Source organism: Haliotis cracherodii, unplaced genomic scaffold (assembly GCF_022045235.1).
Source record: "Haliotis cracherodii isolate W230 unplaced genomic scaffold, xgHalCrac1.p SCAF_5, whole genome shotgun sequence".
Lineage (NCBI taxonomy): Eukaryota > Metazoa > Mollusca > Gastropoda > Lepetellida > Haliotidae > Haliotis > Haliotis cracherodii.
Window position 1 is genome coordinate 30,364,012 of NW_027266308.1, and position 16,414 is coordinate 30,380,425.

Below are 16,414 nucleotides of genomic sequence, written 5' to 3' on the forward strand. Positions count from 1 at the left end.
TGAAGCTATTTGATGTGGGAAAGAATCTGAAGGAGTCTGATCAGTGATGAGGACAGCTAGATAAACTAGGACCCACACAAACAAATGTTCAAAATTGCTGTAATTCAGCACTGAAAAATCTAATGTGGACTGACTGAACGTGTACCTTATGTTCAGACCAATGGACCCTCAAATAACCATAGTGGTAGATAGACCTTGTGCCATGCCATAAGTATCACAATCTTAAAGGAAACCATTGAGAGTTACCCTAAGGCGGGAAGACCTAAAGTAACATGTGACCAAATTATGTCCCACTGAAACACATCTTATTGAATGTTTCGCACTAAACAAACCATAAGAAATAAACATTGCTGTATGTTATTGAATGTATCACACAAAACAAACCAGATCTTGAAATAAAGATATCTTGTCTTCTGTTAAACAAAGCTTGTACCAAAACAGCTGCAGGTCTCGACGGTAATGAGATTAGGGATTCTGTCCTGTTGTTCACACACATTTTGCCTTCCATCTTCTACAGGCAGGCTCTGTATGTATTCCAGTTATATCACAACATGTCAGCTTAATGTGGGAGGAAAGCCCAAAGTGATGCAGGTCTCGGATGTTTACCACTTCAGTGAAACCCATGAGCATGGGTATGGTGCTGACAAACCCAGAAACAATCAGGGCGTACCGGGATTCGAACCTTCAATCATATGTTTCTGGCGTGCCCAAGGGACGCAACTCTGCACAGTGAATCGCGGCACCTTAGACAACTGGGCCACCCGTTCCCAAACAATCTTTAATGTATGGGACATATTTTATACATCAGCACATAGAAAGGTGGAAATAAGGAGAGCTAACATATTTGAACTGCCTGCACTAGTGCTAAATTTACAATGAAAATTTATGCCTTGTTTTGGGACTACACAACATGTGGAATGAGCCTTGGCTAACTATAAGACACATCCAGCAATGACTGGGACTCAAAGACGACACAGCGAATCCAGTGCTTACTGAATTTTCAGGTTTCTGTGGCATTTTAATGTGTGCTGATGAGACGCAAACATTTAACAACGTACTTGAGATGTATGGACTAAATGCACCAACTAATCAAGAAGAATAGACTAGAGCTATACTGATATATGTGATCTGGGTGAACAGGTGACTCCACAAAGATCAGCCATAGAAGTCGAAGTCATCCTCCTGTTCCTCCGAATTCTGTCGTTTCTTGCTGGCTGCTAGAACATCAAGCTCAGAATCTGTGTCAAGGTCAGAGCTGATCTTTATTCCCGCTGAAAAAAATAAAATAATACTTATGTTTTAGTAAAAAGGGTTTGTTAGCAGCAGTTTGTTAGGGCTGGGGCAAATAGATGAAGTCACCGAGTCTGACCAACCGGTCATATTGTGTCTCTTAAAACATACATTAGAGCACCTATTCCAACCCAGAATCCCCTTTGGATCCACCCCCAGCCGCTCCATCTGTTGCTACTGTACCTATTCTAACCTCCCCCTTGGGATCCACCGTAAATATCCATCTGTTGCTACTGTACCTATTCTACCCAGAACCCCCTTGGGATCCACCCTAAATATCCATCTGTTGCTACTGTACCTATTCTAATCTGGAACCCCCTTGGGATCCACCCCAGACTACCCATCTGTTGCTACTGTACCTATTCTACCCAGAACCCCCTTGGATTTCCACCGTAAATATCAATCTGTTGCTACTGTACCTATTCTAATCCGGAACCCCCTTGGGATCCACCCCAGACTACCAATCTGCTGCTACTGCACCTATTCTAACCTGGACCCCCCTTGGGATCCACCCAAGACTACCCATATGTTGCTACTGTACCTATTCTAACCTGGAAGCCCCTTAGGATCCAAACCAAACTACCCATCTGCTGCTACTTTACCTATTCTAACCTAGAACCCACTTGGGATCCACCACAGACTACCAATCTGCTGCTACTATACCTATTCTAACCTGAAACCCGCTTGGGATCCACTCCAGACTACCCATCTGCTGCTACTGTACCTATTCTAACCAGGACCCCCCTTGGGATCCACCCCAGACTCCCTATCTGTTCTAGTGTACCCATTCTACCCAGAATCCCCTTGGGATCCATCCCAAATATCCATCTGTTGCTACTGTACCTTTTCTACCCAGAATCCCCTTGGGATCCACCGTTAATATCCATCTGTTGCTACTGTACCTATTCTACCCAGAACCCCCTTGGGATCCACCGTAAATATCCATCTGTTGCTACTGTACCTATTCTACCAAGAACCCCCCTTGGGATCCACCCTAAATATCCATCTGTTGCTACTGTACCTATTCTACCCAGAATCCCCTTGGGATCCACCGTAAATATCCATCTGTTGCTACTGTACCTATTCTACCCAGAACCCCCTTGGGATCCACCCTAAATATCAATCTGTTGCTACTGTACCTATTCTACCCAGAACCCCCCTTGGGATCTATCCCAAATATCCATCTGTTGCTACTGTACCTATTCTCTTGGGTGGCTGGCTTGAACCTGTGGAGTTCATTGTTGACCTGGAACAGAAATAACACTAATGAGCTGACAGATATATATCATACATGTCTCAGTGCCAAAAAGGCAGGAGTGAACCATTAGGCAAGAGGTGCTGATAAACCAAAATGCTTTTAAGAATCTCCTCTAAGTATATTTTTTACATCCATTTCCTAAGGTTCAAGGACAGTATGTTTGAAACATAAAATTGTTGATAAATGATGTTTCAGACTTTTATTTTGGTTCATAAAGTTGTCCCTCAGCAATTTTCCTTTACAGGCTTTACATGCTCGGTCAAGACCTCAGAGTCGTTTTTTTAACAATTACTTATATATACCATCGGAGCCTTATGTATAATTTTTTATATCGATAAACAACATAAGCAACGAAATGTCTGAAAGCATCATGCATAGGAAATGTGTATGATGCATAAGAAATGATTAAACAAAATGAATACAATTTGTTATCTAATAATTATGATTATATCAGCTTGTGATTCAATATACATGAATATACAATTAACATTCCTTACATCACCAGACCAATTCACTTTTCGTTTCACAATAATTACTGCTGTGTCTAATTCAAATTTTGAAAAGTTAAAATTTAGAAAAGAATAAATACCGTTCTCTTGCTGAAATCATTATTTAAAATTGTTTTTCAGGAAATTACCCTCAAAACAACCCTGAATTTATCATGTTTATTTTTTTTTTACCCCTGGGCATAATGACCAATAAATATACACAAAACGAGAAATTTACTTGGTCTGGCCTAATTTTATGGTTTCACACAAAAAACATTAAGTGATTAGGCAAAATGTTAAGTCAGAAAACAAAACATGCAAGGTTAACATTGAACAGCGATGGAAAGGAGCAAAATTCTGATTTATACATTTCAGAATACAAACAAGGACAACAAAAAAGTTAGCAGTAAGCCAACATGAAACCTGCTGCCATGTTAGATCTGACATACATGCAAATAGTAGTAGTCAAATTCAACAGCCATAGCTACTATAGATCAGCACTGACATCAGTTGTTACTTCAGTACACACAACAGCACCATCAACAACAGCAGAGCATTACTGTCAGCACTGATCAAAGCTGTATGACGCAGTATTAGCTAAAAGCCAGACAACAGCGCTGTGACACCAGTAGAAACATGCAGCATGACAACAGCAGTGTGACGGGTACCTCGGCTGTATTGCTGTTGGGACATACACAGGACTATTTGCTGCTGTAGGGCTGCTCATCTCCGACAAGTCGTCATCTTCGATCTGGGGCGGCTTACTTTGTGTGTCAAAGTTTGCCATTGCCTCTGGGATGCTGAAAGGTTGAGGTTGGTTTGACATGATCTGACCTCCATCACATACCTTACCTGGTGTAAACACTCTGTGTGATAAAAGATGGAAGAATGCCTAGCATGTCTACTCAGACAGTAGCAACAAGATGAAAAATAACTCATATTTACCTAGCAGCTGTGATGTAAAAATAAACATAAGATATATAGAGAGAAGAATCAGTGACTAATAATCTAAATGACGGAGTTGGTAAAACAGTATTTCAGCGTCCATATTTTCTCTTTAAATAAGCACCGGTTCTGATAGGCACAGGCCTCCAACAAGCACTGGGTATGAAGCATCGTACAACTCATCAACTGCTCGGTCTTTAATAAGCACAAGGTCTCTAATAAGCACTGGGTATGTTAGAATTTTTCAGGCATGATATCAGTTTTGAAGTTCTCTTGTTAACACCCCACACAAAGTGTTTTTGTTGCAATTTTATACTACTATATTCACTCTCACTCTCAATCTTAAAATAAATTCTGTATCAAGAAGTTACCTTCTATTGTATGTCAATTGATTAGTGACTGTAGTTTATGCAACACTGAAGTTAAAATATCAAACACCTAGTCTCTAATTACCACCAGGCCCCTATAACCCATATGGAAGCTTCTTCGAAGGATCCTGATTAGCATTGATTAGAGGAAATACGGTATATTGCAGCTTGTCAGCTTATGTGGGAGGAAGCCCAAAGTGATGCAGGTGATACAAATTCACCACAAGCACAAGTATGCTTCTGTCAAAAATTCAGGAAACTCAAAAGCAGATCCTGGCACAGTTAAGGGACAAAACTCTGCACAGCATATTGCAGCACCTTATACTACTGAGCTCACATTACAGTGTTGGTTCATCACAGATATTTTCCTGTTTTCCCACAGAAGAGATCTAGAATACTACTTTCACTACACTACCTACTGATTAACAATGTTTACGGACATTAAAACACTAACCTGAGCTAAACCAAGCTACAAATAATGATAAGACCAAAATAACTCACAGTGTATCATAAATCTGTCAGTTTTGATCAGAGATGAACTATTTGGAAACATCAACAACCTAATATGGTATCAAAATCTGACAGTAACCATGAATCAATGTAAAACATTCTGCATCCCCACTTATTCTTATGTTCCACTTACCATGCTTCCAGATGTGTCTTATTTGAGTCAAACAGTAGGCAACAGAGCATCTTTACACAACTGGAAATGGTGTGCACAACAAGATTGCTATTACATATGAATTTAACTTTTCATAGAATTCCAGCAGTTACTTGACCATTGAGGCAATATTTTTTCCACAGTATTGCTTATCAATCCCATTCCTCTCCTGTTCTCTACATCATCATTCGTGCCCCCTCACCCCATCCTTCCTGCCATTCCCCCTCCTCCAGGGTATTCACCCTATACCTGTTGCTAGCGAGGAATTTGGGGTGACAAGACTACAGAAAATGTTTCCTCCACATCATCATCCATGCCCCCTCACCCCCTCCTCCCTGCCATTCCCCCTCCTCCAGGGTATTCACCCTATACCTGTTGCTAGCAGGGAATTTGGGGTGACAAGACTACAGCAAATGTTTCCTCCACATCATCATCTGTGCCCCCTCTCCCATATCCTTCCTCATCTTCCCACCTGCTGCTAGCAGGAATGCACAGGGAACAGATTGAGGTAAACTGTTTCTGAATATCATCATGTGTACCTACCTCCTATGTTTCCTACACCTCCTCTCCCATTCCCTCCTTCCACATGTGGCTTGCTAGAGGTATGGTACAAGACCATGGCAAACTGTTTCTGAATATCATCATGTGTACCTACCTCCTATGTTTCCTACACCTCCTCTCCCATTCCCTCCTTCCACATGTGGCTTGCTAGAGGTATGGTACAAGACCATGGCAAACTGTTTGTGAAAATTATCACCTATTACTAGCAGGAGTGCGGAGGGACAAGACCGAGGAAAATTGTTCCTCGACATGATCAGTGTCCCCCTTCACGCACCTATTACTAACGGGAGGGCACCGCACAACACTGTGGCTAACAGTTTCGCCCCCATCATAACCAGACCCCCACATCCTCCTGTCTGTTGCTGTCTCAAGTGTGGGGGAACAAGACATCATCACAACAGTATATCAACATCAACATCATTGTGCACCCTTTTTCTATCTCCCTTTCCCCCTTCCTATTCTCCAATACTTCATCACCCATTTCTCCTCTACCCTCCCCTTCTCCGCCCCACTCCTCCTACCTGTTGCTTGCTGGAGTGCGGGGAGACAACACAGAGGCAAACTGTTTCTCGACATCATCATCTGTATCCTCCTCTTCCTCCTCCTCCAGGGGTCTGCTGCGCTGGCTGTTTATTGTTCCACTCAACATGTTCTTGTAGGCATCAGTTTCTGGAGGAGCAACACAAACCATCACAGAACTGGGCAGCTCTAAGGTACACTATTACAGCCTGTACCTAATCAAGTCTGGACCAGACAATCCAACAGTCTGTATCAAAACACTTTTGAGGCTACTAGCCGAAACTTAGCTCCTAGCATCATTTCAGCCAATTTTAATGTTATTATATGGACTAATATTTCTGAGCTTACTAGACTGAACAGAATTTTACTAAACGCAGGCTTCGGTCTACTGGCTTGAGTCGCAGAGTGATCAACTGATTGATATTATAAGCAACGTCCCACATCATAGGGTTACAAGGACACGCAATCAACCATGTCAGTGAGCCTGACTACCCGATCATTATGACAAGCATAGGTCTAACCCAGTAATCCTAATGGAGTTTTTACAATTAGACAGAAGAATTCATCTCCAAGACACTTCAGTGGTAATCTGTCCATGATATCTACTCCCATAGTTACCATTTAGCGGCATTTTCTCTCGCGGTGCACTACTGAAGAAGCTGGTGGACTCGTCATCTGTGAGGGGTTTCTCCAGCAGGCTGCCAAACTTCAGTGGTGGAACTAAATGAGAGAGGCAAAGAAGTGATCAAAACACTGGTCGTAACAACACAGATAAATAATTATATATTTCACATCACAATCTATGATTTTTTTTCAAACCATGGTGCCATTTTCAAAGTGCTTGGCCATTTTCTTTATTGTTTGGACTCAAAATAAAAGCCCTTTCTCAAATCTGTGCAAATGCCGCAAAGATACGTTAATATATAGTCAGAACTGAATTGCTGACTAGATGTATTTAGCTCATGAAGTCTACCTGAAACAAGACAGCCATGAGATAGTCAATTAAAATCAGATCTTAGTTCTCGCTAAACAAAGATCTGAGGACATCCCATTATAGGTGACGTCAGACCAACCTTTCGTGAACTTTAACCGACCAATGGAATGACTAACAAGAGCCAGTCAGAAGGCAGCTTAATCGAGCTTTACAGCACGAGTTTTAAACTGGCGACTATGCTTTGAAACATATTTTGACATATACTTGATTAAAACATTAAAAACTGAACAAAAGAACATTCTGGAATGGCTAATAGATGGTCTAGATTGTATGAATACAGACATAAAGCCCATAACTGTCGTTTGGAATACCCTGTGAGTTTTTTTCGAGGTTGCACGATCAAAAATCACATTCCAACTGTCACTTTCATGATCTGATAAGCGATAGCTCTGATTGGTCAGATGAAAGGTCGTTCTGCCATGACCCGCAATGGGATGTCCTCAGATCTTTGTTTAGCGGTAGCGAGAACTAAGACCTGACTTTAATGAGATTGTGAGATAGTAATACAGCTAACAGAAGCAAAAGCAATCTCCATCCCTCACTCACTCAACAACCCACCCACTCTCAACAACTGAGGAACTCACTCACCCTTGCCATCATACGTGCCACTGTTGACATCAGCCTTGGGTGTGTGGGGCGCGGGTTGGCGTACCGGCGAGGCCAGGGAAGAGGCATCATCCGTCTCATCCCCACTCATCCCCGTCAGTAGTCGGGTAACCAACTGGTAGGCCTGCACGAGACACGTTGTTCCTTTACCACTCAGCTCTGCCAGCTTTCATTTGGTAATATTGATATAACACTGTAGCTAAGAACCAAGGGACCCCTCTTTTTTAACCCTGGCACCACTAGTTCCAATGCCTTTGCGCTGTACTTTCTTGTTGCAGGTGAAGCCAAAGACATTAATTTGTGAATAAGCCTGTGACCAGTCAAGAAGGAAAGAAGACAAATTCTTGTGATGATGCTTATGGTGGGATGTTAGGAAAATGTTTCCAGAGCTGAATTTCAGTACAGTGAAGTTTGCAGTCACCTAAGCAGAGCTTGACGAAGTGACCAACAGTCTGGACAAGGTATAGCTTGGAAATAGAGAGCCATTTGATTTTAGTAGAGGTCAATGAGCCAGTGGCCTTGAATTCTAAACCAACTTGGAAGTGAGTGTCCATGGTGTACTTGATATATATCAATGAAAAACTTGTACAACTTGTACTAACCTTCTTTTGTTTTAGTGACCCATCCTCCACGATGCAGGGCACAAAAATAGCTGCAATTTCCTTTGGCTCCATCACCTTGTATTGCAGAAGCAGGGAGAAGTGGTTGAACAAGCCATCCCACAATGTCTGCCCATCAGGAGATAACTGCTGCCTACAATGGGTGCCCAATACTCTCATATCGGATAGTAACATCATGACAATAAAGTTGAATCATTCACCACAATCTAAACAATTGGGATATGATGACGTGCATAAACCAAGTCAGCAAGCCTGACCACCTGATCCCATTTGTCACCTCTTACAACAAGCATAACATTTTCATTATTTTTATTATAGATGTGCTTGTCACTTTCCAGCCTGCATGTAAAAAATAATTTGGAGGCAAATATCTTGAAACAAAAAGCTACTACATTTTTAAGTATTTGAAGATTATTATTCTGACAAATCGAATCTCATAATGTCAATCACTTGATTGTATGGCCGAGACTCAATTATTTACAGACCGCCATCATATAGCTAGACTATTGCTGAGTGCAGCGTCTAACAACAAACCAATGCACAATCAAAACAATGAGGCCTATAATATGATCTGTAAAGAGTTGTGTGTTTAATTAACACTAGCACTGACTTGATGGCGTGCTGTGAGAGAGCAGTGTTCTCGGCCTGGTCCAGAAGACTGTCAGACAACAAGTAGCCATCCTTCAGACTCATCACCACCAGGATCATCTGCTCCAGCACCAGCATGCTCACTTGATTCAGATCAAACGTCTCCAGGTCACTCTTGCTGTTGGCTTTCCTGAAACATCACATACACAGAATGAAGGACATTTCAGAAACTCTTAAATAAAGCATTTCAGTACAAAGAAATCAGGTATGAGTGCCTCATGTAAGTAGTGATGGCATTTGTGGTGGCACAGCCCATAGGTCACAAATCTGGCAAAGTTAAGCAATGTTGGTCACAGAGAGTAATTATGGGTGACCGCTGGACTCCTGAGAGTTTCTAGGGCTTCCGTCCTGCCTCACACTGAAGCACATGTAGCACATGCAGTGTCTCCTTAAGCAAGTGACTGTTCGAATATGCCTCTGTTCACCCAGCTTTTAATGGGTACCCAGTAGGAAAAGATGGTAATGTGACAGTTAAACTTCTAGCACCTCACAGGCTGTTTGGGTTGTGTACTCCCTAGGGAGTTGAGAATGAAAGTTCACACTGATCCACTGACTGGGGTAATAATAGTATTGTGCTTTGAGCATGCCCCTGTGTGGTGTGGAAATAGAGCCTAATAAAAATGGCTAATATCGATTGTTCCATCAACCGTTACACTGCTGATATATACGCCCTTTGTGAACTTCACAGTTCTAAGTATACTTTCACTATCAAGTGTAGGTGATAATCCTGTATCACCATGTGAAACAAGTGAGTGAGTGAGTGAGTTTGGTTTTATTTTAGCATTATTCCCTCAATATCACGGCGGGGATGCCAGAAATGGGCTTCACACATTGTACCCATGTTGGGAATCGAACCCGGGTTTTCGGCGTGACGAGCGAACACTTTAACCACCCGACCGACCCTGTGAAACAAGTGGCGAGAGAGAAGATGTATGTCGGTGCACTCACTGTATGATCTCCAACCTGGCAGAAGAGTCTGGTCTGTAGGATCTGTAGTAGCCGTCTGTAGCAAAGGCTTGGGGGAAATCCTCCTGCACAACTTTAAGTAGGAACAGCATTCCCTCCAATGTCAGTTCTGGCTTCACACAGCCATACTCGCTAAACAACAAGTAGAGATCAATCATGAATATACACACTAAGAGCCATACTCGCTGAACAACATGTAGAGATCATGTATGAATACATACACACAGAGACAACTCGCTAAACAACAAGTAGAGATCAATCATGAATACACACACTAAGAGCCATACTCGCTGAACAACATGTAGAGATCAAGTATGAATACATACACACAGAGACAACTCGCTAAACAACAAGTAGAGATCAATCATGAATACACACACTAAGAGCCATACTCGCTGAACAACATGTAGAGATCAAGTATGAATACATACACACAGAGCCAACTCGCTAAACAACAAGTAGAGATCAATCATGAATACACACACTAAGAGCCATACTCGCTGAACAACATGTAGAGATCAAGTATGAATACATACACACAGAGCCAACTCGCTAAACAACAAGAAGAGATCAAGTATGAATACTACACACAGAGCCAACTTGCTAAACAACAGGTAGAGATCAATCATGAATACATACATGTCCATACTCGTTCAACAGAAGGTACAGATTACTCATGATTCCCAAAATACACAGCCATAATCATGAATATATCATACCACTATGACTGTCATTAATCTCATACCTCCATCGTTTTGATGAGTGAAAACTGGATCCTCTAGCAAAAGGCTTTGACGCGGAGACAGAATCATCTCCCCCTGACACAGTTCTCTCCCTTAGTTGTACAGGTGCCTGACCCTGAGTATCACTCAGTGGGAGGTCAACATCACTGCCAAAGTCCACATCATCTTCATCAACTTCAGGCTGCATGGCTGAAACTGAAAAGGAATAAGATTTAGAAATGACATACCATATTCGACGTAATAAGCGCCCACTGCGATATTTGCTAATATATTGGCTAGTGAACAATCCCAATTAGCATCCCTTCCGATTGATCAATGTACACAAGACTTATTTATTCATGTATAATATGCACTCGTGTGTTATATGCACCCTTAATTATGGGCAATTAAATTCTGGACAAATATATCTGTCGTATATAAACAATTCAGACCGTCAGCATAAACCGCGAAATTTCAACCCTGTTTTTTTTCCACCAAAATAATATTCTAATAAGAGCCCCCTATTTCTAATTTTGAGAGCGGCCTGGGCGCTTATTACCTCGAATACAGTACATCATTTCCAATTTCATTTTTTCTATTACTTCCAGCAAGCTCTTTATTATAATATATCATGACAATGATATTCTTATCTCGATTTATCACCTGTCTTACCTGCCCCCTGTGCAGGGCTTGCCACCTTTTTCTGTATACTAATGTTCTGTACCGGCAATGGTCCACCATCTTCACTCCTGTCACGGGGTGTGTCTGAGAGAGTATTTGACACCCTGCTCACATCACGGGGTGTCTCAGACTGGATCCCCTTACCCACCATGTCGCTGTCCCGCTCTGCAGATGTGTCAGCAACATGACCAGACGATGGATTAGCAAAAGCTTCTGGAGGCTGGATCTGTGTGGCCTGTGCTGGCTGAGTGTTCATGTATGTGTGATGAGAATCTGTGACCGGCTGAGCTGATGGTAAAGAGTGCTGGGGGGTAGATGAAGCAGGCTGTGTCCCTCCGTAGCTCTGCTGATTGACTGATGATGCAAGTTGTGACCCAGGGTATGTTTGGTGGGAGGTTGTGTGAGGCTGTTGGTGGGTCGTCACAGGAGCAGCACTTGTAGAAGCTGGATGGGATGCTCCCACGGCCCGGATGTTCATGATGTTGCTGGGGGGCTTAGTTGGGGATTTATTGTTGACGATCTGTGACATCTGCAGCTTTACTTTCTCAGCTATTGGGTCTGTCTCCTTGCGAGGGCTGCCAATCTGACCATCAGACACAGTGGCATCAGGCTGAACACAAATTAAAAACTGTAAATCTTAGATTGAGAAACAGGATCCTGTTCCACAACATTCAAGCATTGTAGTTACAATCACGCTATCACAAGGATCACTTTATGAAACTGGGCCATGGACTGTTTAGCTTAGGCCTGTCTTTTTACTTCCATTTGTTAAAACTGTAATTTGAAGCATGCTCAAACCACCTACTGGAATTCTGAGTGAAAGAGTATTTCTTTAGCAACAAGCATTTTCTTTCAAAAGAACAGTTACAGAAATATAATTCAGTAATTTTTCACCTCTTATCCTCAGATGTTGAAATAGTGTTACCAACAGACCCCTTCGTTTTTAAATATAATATGATAATGAACATTATGAAAGTAACAAACATTGTTAACTAAGCTACATTGCCTACATAATCATGATAATGGCATACAAAATACTGAATGTTAGCATTCCATCGTTTTACATCAGTGTTTTTCTCAACAGTCAAGGATAACAAAACAATAGGCCAGTTGTTTGATTTTCTTCCAAAAGAATCATGAGTCTACGTCTGTCGAAACTGTTATATAACACAATATATATAACTATCTATCTGCGTACCTTTGGCCCTTCCATCTTGGCCTGACAGAGCTCCCTCCACTGGGGGTAGGTCCTCTCTATGTAATCCTCATACTCTTTCTGTCAATGAAATAACAAAACAGAATCTCACAAGAATGCTGCAGTAAGCAATATTCCATCCTGGACTGGGGATTAACCTTGGGGACGGAGAGGAAGAAAGAGGATTTAAATCTGTCTTGAAGTCTTCTTCAATCAGTCATTGAAAACATATCCTGTCTTCAAGAATCCAGGCTCCCTCTAGTCTGTCCCTCCCTCGCAGAATTTTGAAATGTTGTTCCTTGGAAGACGTGAAGAAAGCTACTTACGGACACCCTTTTGATTTGATAATAATATATAGGATAACTTAACAAGCTTCACTAAAGCTTCATGGTATACCAGGCATGGTAGATAAATAGTAATAGTTCTGATGAAAATAATGAAAACAGTGTCACCAAAATTTGATTGTACAAAAGTAGGTATAATTATTATTAATTAGTTCTAAATTTTTTTATTTGACTTGAAAACTTGTGAACCTTTAATATTCTGAGCTTCTCTGTCCGGGAGCCAAGGGAGGCCATGTGTGTATCGATCCTCTCAAACTCTCGGCGGATCTGTTCATTCCTCTGCTTGCTACGGCGTTCATCCTCACAGATCTTCTTCCAATAGTTATGTAGCCGTACAGCCTTCAGCTTGCCTCTATTGAAACACAAGCCATGATATGTCAAACACTACAGGCAAAAGCTGACCTCATTTTCTTTCAAATTTTGAACCAAAGGATTCTCAAGAAAACAGGGTTGTTGTTTTGCTTTTTTTTTGCATATTTAATGCTGCACACATCATTGCATATCAATATTCCACCAATGATGGAGGCCTATCCATTCTTGAATCTGGACCCAACAATCCACTGATCACAGTGTTTACAAACACACAAACTCAGCATGCTCAGGGAACTCCCCATAACAAATATTTATGGAAAAATTGTTTTGGATCATTTGACCACAACATGCACAAGGGGGACTTTCATAACTAAAAAATACTTAAGCAGCTTCTATCATGTATATGGTTTGAATAATACCCTTTCTCTGTCAATATATGATTTGGTACAAAATTACCAACCATGCAAAAAAATAACGTGGACATTTCCAACAAAATTATTTTGATTTCACCATGTTTACAAAGAATGTCTGCTTTTGCATGCCAAGTAATCAAAAGCCTCATATCATGTATACTAATACATCTTCATGCCACTACTCACAATCTCTGGTCAGACTGAAAATATGCTTTCAACTGTTGGTCCAACCTAAGCCTCTCTTGCTCACTGAAAACAAAATATGATTCCTATTCAGTAATGCATCTGGATACACATCAACAGCAGCTGTTGCACTTAACTTGACCGTTTCATGCTGACAGGATCCTAACTTTAGGCAAAATATATTTCCAATCAAAATATGTGGTGTAGTTAAAGATAAACATTTTGTAGCTAGGGGTTATTATCAATTCGACAATATTCTGTAACAAGCCCTCTGACAAAGGTTGTGAAGGCTGATGAAAAATCAACACCGGACTTGAATGTTATTGTGAGTGAATCGTAGCAATGTATAAGTGACAGGCAGATGTAGTAAAAGTGGAGCAGTACACAGCTATGATTTATCAGCCTTAATAACACAGATGGTATTGATATCCGTAATGAACTTACATGAACATACCGGGTACTCTTCCCTTATTAATATTACTTAGATATGTTTGCTTGTTGTTGTTTAATGCTGCTCTCAGCAATATTCCACCTAAATAACGACAGCCTGTAATAATCGAAATTGAACCAGGCAATTAAGTGATTAACATTGTGAACAACAATCCACTCGATTGGAGTAGATGACACACTATCAACCAAGTCACCAAATCTGACCAGCCAATCCATTCGGTCTCCTCTTATGACCTGCATAGGTTGAATGGTACCTAGTCTGTCTCAGAATTCCCACAGGGTTATTCGGATAAGAATTACAAAATTACAATAATATTATGATGGTGAAAATGATGCATAAAATTACATGCACAACAAATATGCGACCATATTTTATTCGTCATGTTGATTGAACATGTTGAAGCATGTGTGTCATATGTGAAACCAAGAAGTCTACCAAATACGTCATGGAGTGCTGACAAATCAGGATAACAAATCAGTTTGTGTACAAAATAAAACTATAAATTGAAGCATGTCGGCGAGGAGGGCAACAGGAAGTCTTAATGCAGAAATGTCAATATATCTGGGATTGTGCTGGAGACAAATGGGATTAGGAATAGGACTGAGAACATTTTCATCATTTTCTATAACATTTATTCTTCTTTGTCATTACCAAATCCGCAAATTATCTTAAGGGCATTTCGGGTGACAGTCAGTCAATGGTCTAGAAAATTAACAAATCTGAAACGCTGCACCTGTCTGTAGACGACACAAATCTATTCGACTATCGGCTGATTGGGACTCAACTCTCAACTTGACAAGCACCTGCAAATCACGTATCTTATATCGAATTCGAACTATTAAAGACTGTCGACATAATATTATGTTTGCATATTGTTTGAAATACGTCTACACTCTATATCTGAAAAAAATCATAAGGAAATGTGTACCTCTTATTTATTTTATCTTGTAATTCTTTCTGCTTTTCGTAATATTCAACATTAGACGCCATTTTGAAACAAAATTGTTGCTACGGAGTTAAGTGCCCTTGGTTAATGTTATTATATGACCGATTTCTTTTACGGAAAAAGCACAGGCAATAATAACATGTTTTCGACGTGCATTAAGAAGCTGGAGAACATGAATAAGCGAGTTCTTCAAACAATTCATGGCTTTAATGATGGCAGGAAATGCGCCATATTACACTAAATTGCTCGTTCGTAGATAGCTATTTCAAAAGTGCATTATTCACAAACAGATTTATTTTTTTGATACAAATAACACATAATTTTAACATTATCATGTCAAATTGATAGAATATTCTCCATATTTTTTGAATGGCATATGAATAACCGAGATGATGTATAAAGGTTTCTATCCCAATCATATAATACAGTTATTAAATTTACCATGACAGAATAATAATATAAGCATCGTGTTTCAATTCCAGAAAAAAATCTTAACCACGCATTACTCATGCTAAATAAGAATCAAAACATGCACTAAGTTGCTTTTTAAAAGCAACAAGGTATCAGAATTTTGAAAATTGACAACAATTTGGTCAGCATAATTATTATAACTGTTTTTAAAGTCACAACGGCGACATTGTTTACGAAAGAACATCACTATCTACAAGATCATATTACCATCTATGTAATAATGTATACCTACCCAGGGAAAATCGGAATGAAGATTTCGTGTCACTTAGGGTACTTTTGAATTGCAAGTAGAATTCACGAAACTTTGATAAAAAAATAATAAAAAAACATAATTTACTTACCTGTGGAATCGAATCCGCTTTTTGTGCCAGCTTTAACAGATTTTGTTAAGCTAAAAAAAAAAGGAGGTCATTATAAGGTGATGCCTTAAAAATATGACTTGTAGTGTAAAAAGAAATAAAGATTTACTTTAATTCCCACATCGATCTACTTTGGGCTTATATATGTTATTACCGAAGTTCGGTGGGGAAGGAAAGGTTGTTCGTAAAGTCATAACTGAAACATTGCCGATGTGACGTTCTGTAAATGTGTAATTATAAGACGAAAGACACGTTTTTTACATTGTCCACGAACTGAAAATTGCAGGTTTTACCTCCTTCTCGATGTAGTTTCATATGTTATGATTAATATTATTTTATTGATGCTTAGAAAGTAGATTTTATACTATCCAGTTAAGATTGTTACAGCTGCCAAAACCTGACATGGTATTTAA

General features: G+C 40.3%; 1 protein-coding gene across 1 annotated transcript; it reads right to left on the bottom strand.

Annotated features, from left to right (window-relative positions):
- Positions 1-698: 698 nt before the first annotated feature.
- Positions 699-15,227, bottom strand: LOC139442825 (centrosomal protein kizuna-like). The gene is made up of 15 exons (XM_071223721.1): positions 15,154-15,227; positions 13,778-13,840; positions 13,056-13,218; positions 12,526-12,603; positions 11,319-11,937; positions 10,670-10,862; positions 9,907-10,056; positions 8,921-9,088; positions 8,293-8,443; positions 7,673-7,814; positions 6,709-6,810; positions 6,093-6,240; positions 3,705-3,836; positions 2,490-2,536; positions 699-1,271 (listed from the first exon to the last, which is right to left on the bottom strand). Exons 1-15 carry the CDS (start codon positions 15,213-15,215, stop codon positions 1,156-1,158), a joined length of 2,334 nt encoding a protein of 777 aa, XP_071079822.1. The 5' UTR covers positions 15,216-15,227; the 3' UTR covers positions 699-1,155.
- Positions 15,228-16,414: the final 1,187 nt, after the last annotated feature.